Source organism: Electrona antarctica (assembly GCF_951216825.1).
Source record: "Electrona antarctica genome assembly, chromosome: 22".
Classification (NCBI taxonomy): Eukaryota; Metazoa; Chordata; class Actinopteri; order Myctophiformes; family Myctophidae; genus Electrona; species Electrona antarctica.
This window is the reverse complement of record NC_136805.1, coordinates 20,960,907-20,982,540: the sequence shown is the minus strand read 5'-3', so window position 1 is coordinate 20,982,540 and position 21,634 is coordinate 20,960,907. Positions and strand designations below refer to the sequence as shown.

The window sequence follows — 21,634 nt, the reverse complement described above, 5'->3', positions numbered from 1 at the left end:
CTTGTTAGGGTTAATCCTTTTTTTAATTGTATTCCTTTTCAACTTTTTCTTCCCAATTATTGAGTTGTTTTGTCAATTAATTCCTCCCCACAAACATTTCTCTGCTGTTGTATCCTACCTACCGACTCACGTCCCAGTGAGGTTCCCCCAAAGGGAGGACGTAGATAGAGCCTTCGTCCTATACTCCTCCCGCCCTGCTGACAGATGCTGCCTCAGCCCGTAGCGGGAATGCAATATCCATGCAGTGATACGTTTAACACCCTCCATACCCCGGCTTCCCTCCCCTGAACACGGGCCAATTGTGTTCATAATAGACACTCGACAAATCCGGATGCACCACAGTGGATTCGAACCCACAAGGGACTTTACCACATGCGCCACCCGAGCACCCCGTTAAGGTTAATCCTGCAATCAAGATTATGGGAAATGTTGACATTTTGGTGTAATGGTGTCGCTAGAGGAAAGGCCACGGGGTCACCAGAACCAGTTGGGCTCATCCTCAGGGGAGCATGGCTGCTCTTAGCAAGTGTCATATGACAAGTCACCCATTAGATTTTCAGATATTCTGTGCGTGAGTGGAAGAGTGGGCCTAATGTTTCTTCTACAAAAAGGGGGGGGGGGGGGGGGGGGGGGGGATTCTGCAGGGTTCATATGGGGAGCATGAAGTTGCAAAGCAGTTTCCATGGCAATCCAACAGTATAGAATTTGAGATATCTTGTTTGGGAATTGTTGGTGACCAACATTGCCATCCCTAGTGCTCCTCCACTAGCGGGGATCAAATCTAGCTAGGCGGCTTTTGCAAAATGAAAGGTTCTTTCATGAGACCTGCCTGTAGCCTGGCTAATAAGCCAGACCGAATCAGCCGTTGGCTGTGTGATATTAGTCTGGCTAATATCACTGCCTGCACCCCATGCCATGCATTTCTCTGTCCTAAAACACTACAAGCCCACAGTGGATGACAAGAGGCTATACAATAACCTTAAGGCTTGAAATGTCGCAATTTAGCCAGTCATATAGTGTATCAGTGGTTCTCAAAGTGTGGTCCGGAGACCCCCAGGGGTCATTGAGGGGGCCCTAGGGGGTCCCCAGCAAAATGATTTAATGATAGCATTAAAATGTGTTTTAAACACTTTATTTTCATTTTGTATTGGTGCAGCAATGAATAAACATACATACATGTACATTCTGCTATATCCGACATGTAAAAGTAATTAGTAAACTAGTATTGAAAGTACTAATGAACATATAATAGTAAGAAAAAATAAATAAAAAATAAATAAAATGTGTTTTAAGTTATCCACTTAAAACTTATATATCAGATATTTGAAAATATTCGATCTGCAACGCATTGCATCTTGACGCATTGTTAAAAGCAGATGACCTCTCTAATCTCTCTGTCACCAGTCTGTAGATGTTCTGTTCAGAAGGGGAGGAGCGTATCGCTGGCTACTGTACATGCAGGGGACAGCAAGAGAAGAGTCAAGGTAAGTCACAGGGAATTCTTCCTGTGGCTGATACTGTATGCACAACATGCTATGAGATATGAAGTCAGAACAAACCCATCGCTCTTTGTCTTTCGTTGTCGTGTTTTCTTTCATCTCTCATGCATTCTCTATTTGTCCTAAAGAAGGACATTTCTGTCCCATGGGGGGACAACGGTATTGATGTCGAGAGATGAGATATTGATTGAGAAAGGAGGCTAGCAGGACAGTTGACATGCAGGAGGCTATGCAGGGCGATACACCACCATCCATCCATCCATGTACGCGCCATGCATAAGAGAATAGAAAATATGGCCATATACTGTACATGTGAGTACACGCACGCACGCACGCACGCACGCACGCACGCACGCACGCACGCATACTGTTGCACACGCACACACATGGATAGATATATTCTTGTGAAGAACCACATGGGCTTTGGAGCTATAGCTCCATGTCTGTACTAGTTAGTAAAACCAACGTGTTGCAGCTTTGTTCTACGGACTCCGAATATTTACAGATAATGAGACTGCATTCTGTCCCGATAGAAGGGGATGATGACATCAGTATGAAATAGCTCAGACCTTCGCAGGTCTTCCTGGTGTATCTCATTTACTGGATCCATCTTCTTGTCAAGTGGGGGCCTCCGAGTCTCCGACCTGCCCTGGTTTGCACTGATTGAATGAAAAAGAAATAGGCACCCTCCCCAATTCAGCCTCTAATAAAGCCCCACGGTGCTCCTGACTGCCTGCTAAGTTGCAAATATACTGCATGACCGTGGCCTTACTGTATGTGTTTCCTTACAATTTCAAACGATGCTCATGAGATGACTGAAATGGATGTGAGTTTGACTGAGGCAGCAATGTCATATAGATATAAAAGCAGAGTGGAAAAAGAGCCTATGTATCCAGTTGAGGGAGACATCAATAAAGCATCACCAGGGGTCACCTACACGGACACATGTGTCCGTGGCAAAGACTTGGTCTTGTCCGTGACAATTGTTAGATTTTATTTTTGGACACAATTATAATGTTCGTATTTTGATCACAAGACCCAATTACTGAATGTCAGTCTCCAGGTTTTCTTCAGAATATGTATGACACTATGGCATATTAACTCTCATTAACTCTGAGAGGGTACAAATGGAACCAAATGGACCCTCATTTGAACACTCAGAGTTACAGACCTGCTATGGTCATTCATGGCTATACAGTAGCTCTTTATACGTTTCTGGTTATTGTCCACTCATTTTGTATGTCCACCACAAGCCAACATGTGGATGACCCCTGAGCATCACCACGGTCAGATGGTATTTATTTCTTGTTTTTATACATCAATGCCGTTGTTCACACTTTACGTCTGTGGGTTTACAAGTTTAATTACTTAAGCCAAAATAGCAATAAATAAATAAATAAATAAATAAAAGCTAAAATAGCAAATCTACATGCTCACCACACCATGGAATATAACGTGTTGTGAGCATGCTTGAAACAATTTGAAAAGTTTCACCTATAGTAATGACATACCCAAAATAATAATACTTTAATTGGTCCAATGAAAAGCATTAGAGCTTGACTAAATCTCACAATCACAACAATCATTTATTTTTTTCTTTTCGCGAACATGAATGGTTTTGTACATAGCCTACAAGGTTGCCACCAGACAGCTATGCGATATTCTAGATTCGCATCAACAATTATGCAAATCCTGGGTGGGATGTGGAGGGTGACGAGAGGGGAATTCGCCATCGGTCAGGTTGCTTCACGCCGCTAACATTAGCATTAGCATTGTTCACACATCCCCTCATCTTCTTAGGCCTATTCTGCCCCTCCCCCTCTTCTCTCTCCCCCTCTCTTCTCTCTCTCCCTCCCCTATCTCTCCTTTTTCTCTCTCCCTCTCTCCACTTCTCCTCCTTCGCCTCCCCCTCCCCCTCTTCCTCCTCCTATACCCAGCCTGCGTCCTCCCTTTCTTTTTCTCGCTGCAGTGTTGCTATAGCAACGGAGAAATGTGGGAATACCTCCGTCCTTCAGAGAGGGGGAGAGATGGGGAGAAAGCATAAGAGAGACAGAGAGAGAGACAGAGAGAGAGAGAGAGAGAGAGAGAGAAGGGGAGAGAGAGAGAGAGAGAGAGAGGGAGAGAGAGAGAGAAGGGGAGAGAGAGAAAGAGAGAGGGAGAGACAGAGAGAGAGAGAGAGAGGCAGAAGGAGGATGGGGGGTTTGTCGAAGCGTCGAAAAGACTGTTAATTAAAAGACGTGGCGCGAGTGGCTGTGATTCACTGACTGAATGGACACCATTGCTTGTCACTTAGCCCCCTGACTCCCAGCATTTGTCCCTTTGCTAAAGGCATTGATATTCAGTCTATGTGAAAGACACCGGCGTAGTGCAGTGGACGTGTTGGGGGACGGATGGACGGATGTTGGGGGGTGGGGCCCGTGGCAGTGGCGCTGGTGTTTGCGAGGTTAATCCGGCTGATGGCTGGTTCATATAGGCTACTGGTACTTCATCGCGCTGAAAGCTATACAGATTCTCGAGTGGGGGAAAAAAAAACTGTTGTTTCTTTGGGGTGCGAGCGATGCGTCTGTACGGCGAAGCAGGGGCCCGGCGCGGCTCCACACACACGCCCCTACGCACGCCATTTGTTTGTCGATCCATGTGGGTTCTGGATGTCTCCATTTGTAGTGAGGCTGCTGTTTCCATGACAACGCCCGGCCTAAAATAGCACCGCGCTTCTCTCTCTCTCTCTCTCTCTCTCTCTCTCTCTTTCTCTCTCTCTCTCTGTCTTTCTCTCTCTCGTCTCTCCCTCCCTCTCTCTCTCTCTCTCTCTCTCTTTCTCTCTGTCTTTCTCTCTCGTCTCTCCCTCCCTCTCTCTCTCCCTCGCTCTCTCGCGCTATACACAACATAGCCCAGTTCCCTGTCCATCTCAGGCCGCGCTCTATCAGGCTGAGATGTCCCCAGCTGTCTGCTAATCGCCATTCATCATATGGATCACACTATCTGTTGTACATCCCCCCCATCCCAACACTGCACACGCACCAACACATGCGCACGTGCACAGACATATACGCATGGACGTGAACACACACACACACACACACACACACACACACACACACACACACACACACACACACACACCCACGCGCACGCTCACGCACACGCACACGCACACGCACACGCACACCCTCTCCTCCCACCCTCTTATCATCCATTTTCAGTCTCTCAGTCGCCCTGCAACAGATTCTGTCAACATGCATCAACCTCCACGTTGCCATGACGACGGTCGCAAAAATCACGGCAATTATTTCAACAAAGACAAAAACACTAAAGCCATTGGATGGGGGGTGGGGGGGGGGGCTTCTCCTCACTCTCCTTCCTCCTTGCAGTCCTTTTTGGTCTGTGTGTGTATGTTTAGTCAGGCATCAGTGAACCGGTGTTTAGGAAATGTGTTAGTGTGATTATAGGAGATTACAATGAAGTGCTGAGTACATCTCTGCATCGCAACCACACGCAGGTGACTGGCTGGACTGACTGGTTTCTAAAAGTGCATATCCTTTCAAACGTGGCCTGCTGCTACCATGCGTATGTACATGTGCACGGCAATGCACGCGCATGTGTGTGTGTGTGTGTGTGTGTGTGTGTGTGTGTGTGTGCGAAAAAAGAAATATCCAATCTACAAGCTCACAATGTGTAGCGCAACAATGTGGTGTGAACTTCTAGATCAGCTCAGTTTGGCTTTAGCTTTAGGGTTAAATCAAAGAAAAAGAAAAACACATGCGTGCGTACACGTACACGTGTGTGTGCGTGTGTGCGTGCGTGCGTGTGCGTGCGTGCGTGCGTGCGTGCGTGCGTGCGTGCGTGCGTGCGTGCGTGCGTGCGTGCGTGCGTGCGTGCGTGGGATTGAGTGGCAGAGGTATCCTGGGGAACAGAGGGAGAAGAAAGAAAGAGAAGGTAAAAAAATAAAGAAAAACGAGAGCGAGAGCGAGAATGCGAGAGGGAGCGAGACTTCTGCATGATGTCCATTCAACCAATAGACATGACCTTGGTTTTGTGTGTGCATGCGTGTGTTTGTGCATTGTGCCCACGCACTTACCCATATGTGGTCTTAAAAAATATTTGAAAAGAAGGCATTGGTGAGTTTCATGTTCTAAATATTACACTCAAAGTCTGAGACACCAACACCACAACTTCCATAAAGGGGAGGGGGGGGGAGTAGGCTACTGCTATTATCATGTATGGTGATGTCAACACTGAACAGCTCTGAATCTTGGCACGTGCTAATCCAGTTGTATCCCATTAAGCTGCTTTGATTCCAACAGATACTTACACATGTGCCGAGTCAGGGAAAACACACCAGGCCCTGTAATTGTGGGCCCAAACCCATGGTGAATGACATAGCAAGTTATAATGAGTGTTTGTGGCCCACATTCTCTCTGTGTGTGTGTGTGTGTGTGTGTGTGTGTGTGTGTGTGTGTGTGTGTGTGTGTGTGTGTGTGTGTGTGTGTGTGTGTGTGTGTGTGTGTGTGTGTGTGTGTGTGACTGTGTGTGTTGTGTGTGTTGTGTGTGTGTGTGTGTGTGTGTGTGTGTGTGTGTGTGTGTGTGTGTGTGTGTGTGTGTGTGTGTGTGTGTGTGTGTGTGTGTGTGTGTGTGTGTGTGTGTGTGTGTGTGTGTGTGTGCGTGTGTGCATGTGTGTACTTAACCTGCTTAACCAGCTTTGGTGTTATACTCTCAAAGTTATGGCACCATGGGATTTTAAATGGAGTTACCCACCATGAGGGGCCAAACAGGCACGCCAATGATCTGCTGAGAAGGGCTGTCAAATCAGCGAACAGACAGGAATTGACAGCGACAGTGATTTGGTATGTGGTTGGCCATGGAGTAGACTGGGACCAGCAATCCCTGGGGGACAGAGAGGGACGCAGAGGCATACGTCAGGTAGGTTGGACTATAAAAGCCATGTACTTTAGTGGTACATGCACTTAATGTCAAATCACATCTGGTCATGGCAGAAGACATGGGATTCACTGCCGAATGCCACTCTCTTACATTCATTTGACTAAAACAGCAAAATGTGCAGCAACTGAGTATGCTGAGGTAAGTGAGCATGTTTAATTTCCTGATCTGGAACAATTTTGACAGGTCACAATTTATTTGAGCTTTATTGCATGCGTTAGTATTCATGAATCCTTATCAAGTATTTAATTTGACCTAAATCCTGGTGTAAATATTACAGGACTTTGCCAAATGGATTGATGACACAGCATGCATATTTCATGAGGAACAATGACCTATTTATGAGTTCAAATGATGTGATCCGAAAGATCAATTGTGGTGCTACTTTTTGCTCTCAATATGCTATGATGGAACTTGCAAGTCCAAAAGAAGATAGCCATCCATATTTATTTTACGTTGATTTATTTATAAATATACAATACTAAACTGTTGATGCTAAATAGTGAACATTCCTTTTTGTTGATATTAAGGGAATTGTGTGAAGGAAGCGACGACGGACAACTGAAAACATGTGGAAGTTGAAGAAGAGTTTAGCATACCTGCTCCTTCTCTGTTGCTACTCACTGACTGAAGCCCGTCTACTGAAGTTTGTTGTGGCTGTGAGTCTTGCCAAGTCTAACGATAACAACATTATAAAACAGTGAGATGTTTTTTTGTCATTATGTCAAAAGAAAGAAAGCATTCACTTTCGAGGTGATGCCATAACAGTATTGATTATTGAGTTGATGAGTGTGAACTGTGAAATGCTGTAGTCTCGGATTTCATCTGGAGTGCCATGTCAACCCATCTGGGATTATGTTGGTTGCGCTGCTCTTTTTAAACAAGTATTACTTGCTCAAGGAGCATATAAAGTTCACACTTTATACAAGGATTATAGGAGACTAAACAGACACAACAGTTTATTTTATAAACCTCTTTGCTTATTTGAATACTACTGCTAGTTCAACAAAATAATTGATATAATAGTTGGGATAGGCAGAATATTCCACATTATTTTTAGTTTATCTTTAGTCTTTATTGGTCCTATTTTCTTGTTTTAAACAATATTTGTTAAACAAGGCACCAAAGAACAAAGGTTCTAATCTGTGATTCAGTGAAGAGACAAAACAAAACCTGGAGCTGCTCCAGTGACAATGAATAGAATACTGTCTTTGTGGGGTAGTCCTTTTTGAACTCTTACACCCAAACGATCTTAAAGCCATTGTAGTTCAACTTCCAGCACGAATGGACCGGAAAATGGGCCATTATCCCCATCTAATCACCCTGGGTGCCACCCAATGACCGCGTGTGCCACCACAGTGTGAGCTACGTCAGTCCTCTATTTAATGTCCCGGGACCAACTCTGGAAATGCCACAAAGCATGAAGGCCTCTCATCTTGGAGACGTCATCAAAACATGTTTTTGAATTGAGCGTGAAGTGAACACTGTAAGAACTGTAATAGCTCTGTTACATCACTGCATGACTTAAGTTGTTGTTGTTGTGCATTGTGTAAGGTATTCCGTCATGGGGATCGATCGCCCATTGAGTCGTATCCGAGGGATCCTCATGGAGAAGAGGTGTGGGCTCAAGGATTTGGACAGCTGACTGAGGTACTGCCCAGGATGGAACCTAGAGTTGATCAAGCTACAGTATATTTGTTGTGTGTCTGCCTATTTCAAGATATCATCAGCAATAGTGCGCTGTAGAATCATGCAGTGTTCAGTTTTATTCAAAATAAAAGAAAATTAATAGATCTTTATTTAACCTTTATAGTGCCTACTGTATTTGGTCTAGAGCAGTGGTGTTCAAACATTTTGTGACCAATTTGCAAGAAAACATTTCAAGAAATATTCATTGCGGAAATTGATATAATGCTACATCATTGCCCATAATGACATGCTCAAAATAGGGATGCCTGGTTGAAAGTAGTTAAAATATATATTTTCAATGTATGGAATGTGTCTCTGTATTGGGACAAGTGCACACAAAGTGATATTCAAAACTAATTCATAACATTTTGTATGAAATGGTCGCTGCAATAATAATGTGTGGTTGTCACACAATCCCAAGACAAACCTGGATGCGTGTCCTGTTGTAAGTAAATCTAGCATAGGGGTCTTTATATTAAAAGTCCACCAATAAAAGGCACTTTGTGCCTGAATGTCAAGGTGTAGTAGTATAGCTTAGATGGAATTTGTCATTTTGATGGATGTTACAGCATAAAAACAGAACGACTCACACATTGCTGATCAGCATGTGAGAAGGCCTAAGGCACAGGGATATTTTCTCAACTAAGCTGTTGTTTTTCTTGTGCGAGTTAAAATCAAACACCTTCCCCGCGGCTGTAAGATCTCCTGTTCCTGCATCTCTATCAATCTTCCTATAGTCCTAGTTTCTATCCATACTATATTTTCTTCATATTACTTCATGAAATTATACTGAAAAAATCTTTGAATTTCTTTTTAATTCATGAATGTTTCTAAATAATAATAATAAAAAACAAAATGTTGTAACCAAAAAATAAAGGGACCCATGAAAATGCATCCGCGACCCACAAATGGGTCCCGACCCATGGTGTACATTTTGAACGTGTTGGGACCAGCAGAGTAAACAGGGTCCATGTCCCGGTCTCTTCCTATGTTCTCTCAGGTGGGCATGAGGCAGCAGCATGACCTGGGCAGGTTCCTGAGGAGACGCTATGGACACATTCTCAGTCAGGAATACAATAACAAAGAGGTATGTGTATGTGCGTGTTGCGCATGTGAGTGATGGAGGAAGAAGTATATCCTACTCACATTTTTTTACTTAAGCGATAGTATCAATATTGTAACGTATAAATACTGTTAAGTCAAATTCCGGAATTCAAAAGTGCAAATGTATTGGAATCAAAATTGCAATTAAAGTACAAATTGTAGAATATACTCATATGCATTGCAGAAAGTCACATTTCACAAGTTTTCAAATATGAAACTCTTTTGAAAATAGCAGATCTACATGCTCACAGCGTTGCATATCGACACATAGTGAGTTTTCAAATAATTGTAGTGGCGTAAAAGTACAATATTTACCTCTGAGATGTACTTAAAATTGGAAAAACAGTACTTGAGTAAATGTAATTTGTTACATTACACCACTGTGTGTGTGTGTGTGTGTGTGTGTGTGTGTGTGTGTGTGTGTGTGTGTGTGTGTGTGTGTGTGTGTGTGTGTGCACGCGCATGTGTGTGCTTATGTACAATATACATACACATTTATTCTGTATGTCTGAATGTATTTTTACAGTGAGATTGCCAAATTTCTTCACCCACGCTGCCAGTAGGCAAGGAGTAAATCCCTTAATGTCTTCCCTCACATATTATATCGCATTAACATTTTGTGAATTCATAATCTCAGATGCCACTGTCCCACCAAGTCAGTCCTGCCCACAGTAGCATCATCATAATCATCATCATCATCATCATCATCATCATAACCTTTATTTCAACTCGGAGTACAGTTGAGGCCCCTCATTTTCAATGTAACCAAGATACAGAACACAATAATGGTACAAATACAGGTATTGAATGCATTCATAGTGTTGGTTATCTCCAATATAAATAGACAGAGGTGCTGACGAAGTCACTTGGTCTTAATAGAATATATTTATTGAAATCAAGAGTTAGTGCACAGGTACAATCCAAGTGAGACTTGGTGGCGCCTTCACTGTCAGATTTAGGCAATTGATTACCCGATTGCGTGCGGTGATATGTTAACACAAGGCTGTATCTCAGTGTTCTTGGAAAACCAGCGACCCCCGGGACGGACGTACGTACTGTAGGCCGGCCAGTACCTTCCTGTGTTCTACAGGAAGGCCCCCATTGGCATTCTGAGTCCAGACCCCGGTGTCCTTGGGACATAGATATAATCAATCAAGTGCACGTCACCATCCCATAATAACCTGGATGGAACAGTGGAGTGAATACAATCTTCCTCCCTAATATATATATATATATATATATATATATATATAAAACTAGTAACTAGTAACAAAGGTTTTCAAATAATTGTAGTGGATTAAAAGTACTATATTTGCCTCTGAGATGTAATGGAGTAGACGTAAAAATACTGAAAATTTGTACTTAAAAAACATGATTTTTCCCATACCCGAGGCGGGGTTGACGAAAGGGCCTTTCTGTGTGGAGTTTGCATGTTCTCCCCGTGTCCCCTAGGGTAGGTACCCTCACAAAAAACATGCAGTAATCCTGGTCTCTAAACTACCTCCCCCTGGCCAGCCGGGGCGCCTGATGGAGGGGAAAGGAACCCACCAGGTTGGCAGAGGAAGTGTAGCGCCCAGGAAAAAAAATGGGTTGCAAAATCGTGGGATAAAAATTATATAAAAAAAAACATGATTGTACTTAGTTACTTTCCATCTTCGATGGCTATGGCCTTTTACACGCATGTATGACATGTGTGAATGAGAATGTGTATTTGTACAATACTCTATACATATACTATGCACGTGCAGTGTAGCTGAGCTTTCGCGTGAGCCTGCATGTTTGTGTGCATTATGTGATGTGTGTGTGAGGTAGAATTCATGGCTGTGAGACTCACAGCGTGAGTGGATGTATATTTAATATATCGTTGCTGTCGGGCAGAAACCTTGTAACTCCATATTTCAACAGTTTTGGTTTTATTTTCGATGTTTTCATAACCTAATGCCCTACTTTGTCATTCGAGAGTGTCACACAAAAGTTGTGAAAATGTGATGCTGTTGTGAGCTTGAATGGTTCGGGAATGGTTTTTGACATACAGTACAAGGCAACTGTGTGTGTGTGTGTGTGTGTGTGTGCGTCCGTGTGTGTGTGCGTCCGTGTGTGTGTGCGTGCGTGCGTGCGTGCGTGCGTGCGTGCGTGTGTGCGTGTTTGTGTTTATGCTCTGATCTACACTATGCTACAGTATGTCTTCTCTTCTCTTCTCCCTCGAATGCAGCCTAACGTCACATCTTTGTTCACGTGTGGCCAGTTGCTGTCTGTAATGGCTGTAAATACATAGGTTAATGAACATGACTCATGTTGATGATATCGCCTCCGTGGCCTTGTAATATGATGTAACACGCAGGCTAATCTGGCCCTGGAGGCCCTTGTACAGTGGAGTAGGGCTGCATGCATGTTGGCTCAGTGCGCCCCAGGGCAACATGCTCAGCCCACTGTGATTATGAAGATCAGATTTTCCTTCTTCTATTCCTGTCTGCCCGCTTTCTCCACTCAATAGGCCAGTAATAATGTAATTTGACCTCTAACTAATTGCAAAAAAAACAAACTCAACTGATTTTGCATCTTCAATATATCCTGAATAACAGAAAAAAAGATGCCTGGAATTGTCTGAAGGGAAAGTGTTGAAAATGGCCTGTACAGTATGGCCACCATTGACATCCTATTATAAGGCAATATTTTCTAAATTTCCTTATGCTTTAAATAGCATGTGACATATCAAACTAGGGGGTTTTCATGATGCTGAATCCATTCCAAGCATTAGTTTTGCATACAAACACTCATTGGGCTAAATTTGGCCATAGAAACTTGCCAAAATGTGATCATGTCAGCACATTTGGGCAAGTTGCTATGGCCAAATTTAGCCCAATGAGTGTTTTTATGCAAAACTAATGCTTGGAATGGATTCAGCATCATGAAAACCCTCTAGTTTGACATGTCACATGTTATTTAAAGCAAAAGGAAATCTAGAAAATATTTGCCTTATATAGGATGTCAATGGTGGCCATACTGTACAGGCCATTTTCAACACTTTCCCCTCAGACAATTCCAGGCAACTTTTTTTCTGTTATTCAGGATATATTGAAGATGCAAAATCAGCTGAGTTTGTTTTTTTTGCAATTAGTTAGAGGTTGATCCTGTATTTTACATAGAATTCCTGTACTACAAGTGCTTTTCCTTCCTCTATTGCAGTCTCTCCTCCAGTCTCTTCAAATGTGTTTGTGTTCCTAATCTCTCTCTCTCTCTCTCTCTCTCTCTCTCTCTCTCTCTCTCGCCGTCACTTAAATAACATGCAATTACCACGGAAATAACAACGTTCCTAAATGGCTGTCACTGGCAATTTGTCGTCAGAGGCCGCAGTCAACTTGTGCCTGTGCATCTACCTGCGCTGTCATGTTGGCTTCAATTTAGAAAAGGAAAGAAAGAGAACATTCTTCAGCATCACATCACAAATCCAACCTTATCACTGTGATTTATTGTACGGCACACAAAAACCTGACACGGGGTGACAGAGAGATATACAGTAGACGAGCAAAGGCTGATGTCAGAAAAGATCACAGCGAGACGGATCTCTCTCTCATCCTTCCTCTCATCCATTCGATTCTCTGCAGACTCTTCATGTTGTGCGGAGCACCTCAGTTGACTCAAAGATAAATACCACTTACTTGTGATACATTACTGCATTAGCACTGGCTCCATTTATTTTGAGCATTGCATCCTCAGACATCCTCAGTCTAAAGTAATTCTCCCCGACCCGGCACAGGTTTACGTGCGGAGCACCGACTACGACCGCACGCTGATGAGTGCTCAGGCCTGCTTGGCTGGCATGTTCCCCCCAAGCGGCAGACGGCCCCCGCCCATAAACCCCCAATTACTCTGGCGACCCATTCCGGTCCATACCGTCCCCCGGGCACAGGACAGGGTAGGTGCCTCTGATCCATGCAAGAAAACTGCATCTCCTTTACTTAATATCACATTTAACATCTTGGAAATATCCTACTATAGCCTACTGCTGGTCAGGGCAGGGGTAATCTACCTTCTGTCAGAATTATGTATAATGCACATACTAGTTACAGTAGGCTACTAGATGTTATAGAATGTGTGCTGCATATTAGAAATATTAGTCTTGTATTTATGCTGTATGAATAGGCCTACCCACTAGTTGACATGTGAATACTTTCCATATGAATGCACATTTTAGCTGTGCAGAATTCACAATAGGCCTACACATTAAAATATGTGTGTTTATCTTTATTATTATTTTGGTATGTGTCAAGCTGTTGAGGTCCCCGGGGAAGGATTGCCCCAAGTTCAGAGAGCTGATGACTCAGACCTTTGACAGTGAACCCTACCAGAGGTTCATCAGGTCTAACCAGGTAAGAAGCACCTACTGGGCCTGGGCCATGGCTCAGTGGTCCAGGCACCTTGGCTGGTAATCCAGTCTGGCAGTGTGCCGCGGGTTCAACTCCCAATCCCGACGGCCTTTACTGCATGTCTTCCCCCCCCATCTCTCTCCCCATTTCCTGTCAACCTACTGTCTGTCCCTCCATAAAAAATATAAAATAAAGGTGAAAGCCACAACAAAAGAAAAAAAGAAGCACCTACTGTTGCATTATGGTCAACAGTTTGATATAAATCATCAGGGGTAGCCCTCAAACATGACCGTGTGTAAAAAAGAACCTGCCAGATGCAGAAAATGCATTCGTTAGTATATTGAAAAAATAAAAACATCATTGCCTTTTGCATTGATATCAAAAGTAAAATATTGCGGAGAATACTCTATACTGCTGCATACATTTTAATTAACATTGAAACACGTGAGTAAGTGAGTTGAAATACATACTTCACAGTTATCTGCTTCAGTGTCCCTGTTAGTTCTCCTGGAAGACATGTCCTCTCAACTTTATATTTTCTCAGGCATGCGTGGCTCCAGCGCCTCCAAATCGCTGCTCGCAGTGCAATTTCTCTCACATTCTTTGCAACACTAATTAACAGCAGGATTGAATTAGATCGAGAATTACAATGAAAAGGTTTTAATTAAACTCAGTCCCTCGTGCTGCCTATTAAGGAGGTGATTGACATCAACCAGCAGCCTCCTACATTGAATTTTATCACCCTCTACTGGTGATTTTGAACCAGGAAGTGAAATGCAGGGAAGCAAAATGGTGGCATGAGCTAGCTTTGTCCTGTGACTGTCCTGTTTTTTGACCACAGGTGACAGAGATCCACTGGTAAAAGAACGTAAGTTAAAGGTCTGTCCTCAAAATGTGACTTGTACAAAAGTATTGGTATCAAAATATAGACCTACTACTTACTTACAGTACCAAAGTAAAAAACAAAAATGTTTCAGAATTAGGTTCTTCTTCAAAAATAGCAGCTCTACAAGCTCAGTCACAATGCGACGGACATTGTAAGCTTGGCTATTTGATTGGCTATTTTTGAATAGCCGAAGCATTAAAAGGGACCTCAGTTGATGGCCAGAGGATGTTCTTTCCCACTGTCCGGTTTCCTATGTCTCAGATTGGGCCAAGAATGTATACTCTGACCTGACATTTTGTTCTTCCACATGATATCCCCTTGGCCTTCGACCAAGATAGATAAATCTGACTATTTCTTCACTGCAGCACTTTATATTGCTCAATATTAAAATATGTTGAAATCACATCACAAAGCCAGCTGTCCCCAGGCCTGCTAAGTCACATACAGTAGCAAGTAAATGTATCTCAAGAGTACTACAAAAGAGTAGTAGGCTACCTGGCTACGTAGTTACTTACACCACGTACTGCAGAGTCCCCTCCCTCCTTCAAAGGACATTTATGGTTCATAACTATAACTACGCCCACATGCAATGTAGAACAGAAGGAAGGATTAAATATTTATTTCGGTTCTGTTATAAAGCATGCTTTATTTCAGTACCTGGAGAAAGTGTCTATGTTGGCCAAATGTCAACCAAAGTTTTCTATTCTTTCTTTTCTCATTAATGTATTAACATCTGTAATATAATTCTTTTCACCATACAGTATTTTGTGGAGGAGCTTTCCAACAACACTGGTTACCCCGTGTCACGACTTGTTGGGAGAAAGATATGGCGAGTTTATGACACCCTGACCTGTCAGGTATGCACCTCACCGTGGCAACCATGCACACAAGTGATACTTTGCACACATTGCATACACTTGCATACTGTACTGTACACCATCTGTACAAACTGGAGAGAGAGAGAGGGAGGGAGAGAGAGAGAGAGACAGAGAGACAGATGAGCAGAGGATCATTGTTGTATGACTTACTGTAAATATCACAACACAGTGAAGTGATAATTGAGACAGATAGGTACATTCTGGCCCAGGTTGCATACACCCCCATTTACACAAAAATGAGCATCTGTTATTTTCAAACACATACCAAAAATAGTCAGCGAAACAACGAAAAAGAGCAATTTAATTCAGATGCTTTTCCAAATTGTGACTCATGTGTTTGCAATGTGGTTATTTATTATGAGAGTGATCACTGATGCGGTGTAATGAATGTTGTTCTCTCTCTCTCTCTTCTAGATGATCCACAATCTGACCCTGCCGCGCTGGGCCAATCAGGACGTGCTAAACACCCTGAGGAGAATTGCATCTTTTGAGGTCATGTATAGCATCCTGAGTCATAGGAGGAAAGAGAAGGCAAGGCTCTCAGGGGGTGAGAAGTCAAGATTCACAGATTTTATCGTGGCACGTGCTTAGCTTACTGCTCATTATGTGTACTTTACTATTGTTACTGTACGCACTGTGTGTGCAGAGAAATGTCAAACCGTGGCAAACCGTTGGCCACCGCTGCCCCTATCTCACCCTCATCTTCATATAATTGTGCCTCACTAACTGCTCATTATAACTATTTCTGTCTCAGAGGTGCGCTGTACAGTTCAGAAACCTGCCTACCAATAACATAATTGGTCTTGCCATTGATCTGTGTCAAATTTCTTGTGCACACGGCTATTAGGCTAAATTTAGTAGCTCGACCAAAAAAATGCCACAAAAATAAATAACTTAAATAAATATAATGGAAGTACAGTAAATGGGACTTGGATCGGCTGCATGAAACCTTGCCCAAATTCAGGTATGACTGTCACAGGCTGTCATAAGTCATAACACATTGGAGCCACACTGTTCTGATTCTGTTTTTTGAAACTGTTCTTAGTGACGGTCAGCTACAGGTTTTACTCATGCTCATGCTGTGGTGTAGGCCTATAGTCTTCGGCTTCAAAAGCACAATAGAGCTCCTAAAAAGCTAGTGTGAAACTCCTCCACCCATGTTCATTGCTCGCTAATTTGTTGTAAGTGCCATGTTGATTCGTGTCGGCAAGCAAAATGTTATTTCGACCGCTGATACAGTGTTTATTTACCAGGGTTACTGCTGAATGCAATCCTGAGGAATTTCTCTAAGGCCATGGAGCAAGGGAGCACTCTCAAATTCATCATGTATTCGGCTGTAAGTTCAGTGCTTGGACGAGTGACAAAAGTACACACAGAAGAACACACGAACCATTGTCATATATTATACAAAGCCCTTCTTTGCGTATTTCCTCACTCGTACATTATCCATCCACATAAGTACACATGTAAGCACACGCTTGCCGTTGATGCAGTGCTATTGTATTTGATAGAACGTGTGCTTTCTCCTTCCAGCATGACTCAACACTCATCACCCTGCAGGCTGCACTCGATGTGTACAACGGCCTTCTTCCGCCTTACGCTGCCTGTCAGCTCTTCGAGTTCTACCAGGAATATGATGGGTACAGCGGTAATTCTATTGTCCCTGCATGCACATTTCTGTTTGCATATTTAGAGGGGGTGATCCTCTCCCCCTTTGTTGTCGTCGTTGCTGAGACAGATTAGTAGGGATGCAGCGAGGCAGGCGGCATTAAAGAGTCAGAGGATGGAATGCTGTAGCAACCGATGGTGGAAAGTAACAAAGTACATTTACTCAAGTACTATACTTTTGAGGTACTTTCACTTTACTTGAGTGTTTCCTATTTTATATTATATATATTGTGGGCTATTTGAAAATAGCTGATCTACAAGCATACAACAGTCACACCGCGACACTGTGAGCTTGTAGATCTGCTATTTTCTTTTCTTTTTTATAATATTTATTTTATTTGGAAAAAGCAGTACAATAACAGCATTTCTATGCATACATAGGACACAAGTGCAGTTCCCAGGATTTTTTTTTCACCCCTCTTCCCTCCCTCCCCCCTCCAAGTGACTCCATCACCAGTGTCTCTGTAACATCCTTGCTTTTTTCAGGACCACATATGGCATCAAGTCAACACTTAACAGGGGCAAAGGGCAATATCGCTTCAGAGTGTACATTTCAGAAGGAGAAAAAGAAGAGAGCGGGCAGACAAAAAAAAGAGACAAAGACAAACAAAACAACAACCAAGAAACTAAAGTATTTAAGATCTGCTATTTTCAAAGCATTTTTGCCCAATGAAAATCTGGTACTTTAAATATATTTTGATGCCAATACTTTTATACTTTTACTCAAGTTTGATTACAGGGCTTTTACTTGTAACAGCTGAGTATGTCTATAATGTGGTATTGATGCTTTTGTGGATACTCTTTAATGTTTTTTTTTTTGTGGCATTCGCCTTTATTTTATATTTTTTATGGAGGGACAGACAGTAGGCTGACAGGAAATGGGGAGAGAGATGGGGGGTGACATGCAGTAAAGGCCGTCGGGATCGGGAGTCGAACCCGCGGCACACTGCCAGACTGGATTACCAGCCAAGGTGCCTGGACCGCTGACCCACGGCCCAGGCCACTTTTTTGGATACTCTTGCTTGAAGAATGAAGAAGTTAAGAATGACGGACAAGTTGTATTTGAGTTAGTTGCCGTTTATTTCACACAGAAGCGATCCATGGGCATAATTAGCTAAAGCTTAAGTCTCATGAACAGTGTCATGTCTTTTATCCACAGTAGTTTCCCCACTTTTCTTCTAGAACATAGTTTGTCTGACCAATCGAGGATAGGCCTATCCTTAGCAATGTGTCATTATTAACACACTTGGCCAGTGTGCAGAGGATGTTCTTTCCCACTGTCCGGTTTCTTATGTCTCAGATTGGGCCAAGAATGTACAACTCTGACTTGACACTTAGTTCTCCCACATGATCCCCTTCGGCCTTCGACCCAGATAGATAAATCTGACTATTTCTTCACTGCAGCACTTTATATTGCTGCTTAACCTTAAAGATGTTGAAATCACATCACAGCCAGCTGTTCCCAGGCCTGCTAAGTCACACACGGTAGCAGTATTGCATGGAATATCAGTTTTAACAATGTCCGGTTTACTATGCCTCAGATTGGGCCAAGAATGGACCACTCGGGCGTAGCATTTAGTTTTCCCACATGATCCCCTTCGACCAAGATAGATAACCATTACACTGTCCCTCTGGCTGGTCAGTCCTGCCCTGCAGTGTGGACTGTGCATCTCACATGTCACCGTATCAACACTTTTATACGACACACCAAACACATTCCCACACTTCCTCTTTTCAATCAATTACATCCATCCTGGCGCCAAGCCAGGGCTGCAAATGAGCAATTAACTGAGCTATACAAAGCTGTTTATATAACACTGTGTGCAGGAATGTGTGTCAGCTCATTGTCATTGTTCCCCATAATTCCCCAGATCCTATTCTCTGGAGCTGTATTACCGCAACGACACCTGGCGCGAACCTTTTGCTACCCCTGTGCCAGGCTGCAACGGGCTGAGCCCCTGCCCTCTGAACCTGGTCAAGGACCTGGTGAAGGGCGTGGTGTCGGACGACTGGGAATGGGAGTGCGGCCTCAAAGGAAGAATTTCAAGTGCAGGTAGGCAGGTTGCTGGTCTGACTATGTGCCATGCTGTGTTGACATGCTAGCTTTGTATTGTACAGTGGTGGAAAGTAACAAATATCTTGATGATAATGGTACCATTTTTGAGTGTGTCTGTGTCTCAGAGGAGGGCTTTGGAGAGTTCAGAAACCCTGCTTACCAGTGACATCATCGTTTTTAAATGTTATGGAAAAGAATTAGGAAGACATAGTAGTTGTTGACATCTTCAGTTTATTAAGTGACAGTCAGAAGCAGAGAACCAGAGTCCCAGAGTCCATAGCTACCATCTCTCACACAGTTCTCGGTGTCATCCTTCTCCCTCTACTCCGCTCTATCTCCCTCTCTCCTCCACTCTCCCTTTATAATGTCCGAGAGGGAGAGCTTTTCCAACCGATCGCGTGAGAAGCCCTTGTTTACAAGCGCAGTTTCCCGCCACTCCTGGAACCCTCATCCTTATCAGAGTCCACTGCATGGCAGCACATCCTCTCCCGTCCCCAGAGACATGAAGAATAGCACGTAGCCTATTATTTCACAATATTACATGTCTGGAACACAAGGCTTGCACAATTATGTCTATATGATAAAAATCACAACAATATGTACCGTATATATATTTTTAAATGAATGCAAGAACAATGGCTTCCATTATACATTATAGCATGCTAACTTAACAGGAATTGAAAGCCTGTCGTTTGGTAGGTCGGATTCCCCATCGATGATGTGACTGTAGGCAGGTTTCTGAACCAGTTATTTGAAAATGCAGATCGAAAATTCTAGATCTATTTAATGTGTTGTGAGCTTTTAGATCTGCTTAGAAAATACAATTTCAAAGAATTTGTGAAACGGAATATTCTGTATGTATTTCTGCACGAGTAAAGTAGTAGCCTACTTTTACTTTGATACTGTTATGCCAACACATTGTACTTTTACTCAAGTCAAATGTTGAATACAGGCCTTTTACTTGTAACAAAGTATTTTTGTATTGTGGTATTGCTACTTTTACTTCAGTACTTAGGTAAAGTACTTCTTTCACCACTTGTATTGTATTTGACCTTGCTTTAGCATGGTTACAATTCTTCTCTGTGGTGTACTCTATATACTTGTACAGTGATCTTTGCAAAATGTGACACTCACTACTCCACAACAAATGATGACTGCTGAATACCGCTGTAATTAAACCACTCTCTTCCCACAGGGATCATAGTGACTCTTGCAGTAGCTGTTGCTTTCCTGGGGGTGGCGCTGTTGATTGCAGCAGCAGTGGTATGCATCAGGAGACGAGCACACTACTCCAGGGAGGTGTAGTGCAGAAGACAGTCAACACACACGTACCAATCATCTGGAATATGGTGCTTCAGTGATAGTGTGCTTACAGTCAGTGTGATGCATTGGTTCTCAATCTTTGTCATGTCAAGGACCCCCAAATCAGCGGCCTGCGGACCCCCATCAGAAACTATTTGGTGCCAGGGACCCCCGTTCAAGATTTGTGTTGTTAAAAGGTTCCCAAAATATTCTTTAAAAATTTGCATGATTTCTTTTTAGAAAACAGCCGATCTACAATATATTTTGAATATCCGATGTATAGTGATTAAACTGAATTTAATGCAATATTATTTAATCTATCTAGGGATCCACTGATACCCCCTAAAGGCCTAAAGCAGGGGTTCTCAACCTGGGGGTCGCAACCCCTATGTGGTTGCCAAATTATTTTGGGGGGTCCCCAGATCTTTTTTTCAACTGAATGGCTGGAAAATGGAAATTAAGAGTTTACATAGTACACGCATAAACTTTCCTTGATTAATATATCTGGTTTCAGTATTTATTTATGATGTATTTAGTCTATTTTTGAGTAGTTATGTGTGGGTGGGTGGCTGGCTGGCTGGGTGGGTGCCTGCCTGGGTATGAGCACGAAAACAGTATGGTTGTTTTTCACCACCTGTGCGCAACCTAACACACACACAAACACACACGCACATATTAACTGCATATATGATGATTTTGGGTGTGCCAGTACAGTACAGTGACAGTACAGTAGAGGGACCCCCACATGGTAACTCTGTCATTTCTCTACCGTTTCGGACGCTGGACGGCTCGCCGGAACCGGGCCGGCACCCTGGGTGCGTTCCTGTGGGTCTGGAACCCCCCCCCCCCCCCCCCCCCCCGGGAACCCCCACACGGAGTTGCACCACTCACTTCACACGGGTGTGATTTTTAAGTTTATTGTAGCGGTCAATTTGTATTGGGGTGCCCTAAAGGACCCCTCTTTGAAAACCACTGGTATAATGTGTACACATTATACCAGTGGTTTTTATTATTATATATATATTTTTGTTGTATTGTACTTTGTAGCTCTTCTTAGCAACTGGGTGCTGGTTTTTTTTACTGGCTCTTCGGATTTAATACATTTGATTATTTAAGGCTATTTAATATTTAATACCTACATTTAAATGGTTACATGTATATTGTTTAGAAATAGTACTATAACTAGGAAGCAGATTTGAAAATAAATAATAAACATTTGCATCAATCAACACTTCAAGCTATTTTTATTT

At 42.9% G+C, this 21,634-nt stretch overlaps 1 protein-coding gene across 2 annotated transcripts; it reads left to right on the top strand.

Annotated features, from left to right (window-relative positions):
- The first annotated feature begins 6,468 nt into the window (after positions 1 to 6,468).
- LOC306915959 (testicular acid phosphatase homolog) lies at positions 6,469 to 21,615 on the top strand. 2 transcript variants are annotated; one of them, XR_013788903.1, is made up of 12 exons: positions 6,469 to 6,575; positions 6,965 to 7,093; positions 7,989 to 8,084; positions 9,124 to 9,210; positions 12,985 to 13,143; positions 13,499 to 13,597; positions 15,242 to 15,337; positions 15,773 to 15,905; positions 16,612 to 16,694; positions 16,892 to 17,006; positions 18,898 to 19,079; positions 20,278 to 21,615. XR_013788903.1 is itself a non-coding variant. In XM_079493653.1 (12 exons), exons 2-12 carry the CDS (start codon positions 7,004 to 7,006, stop codon positions 20,385 to 20,387), a joined length of 1,242 nt encoding a protein of 413 aa, XP_079349779.1. In that variant the 5' UTR covers positions 6,469 to 6,575; positions 6,965 to 7,003; the 3' UTR covers positions 20,388 to 21,615. The 2 variants fall into 2 exon arrangements, 1 of the variants encoding a protein (XP_079349779.1); XM_079493653.1 differs by having other exon boundaries at positions 16,892 to 16,998.
- Positions 21,616 to 21,634: the final 19 nt, after the last annotated feature.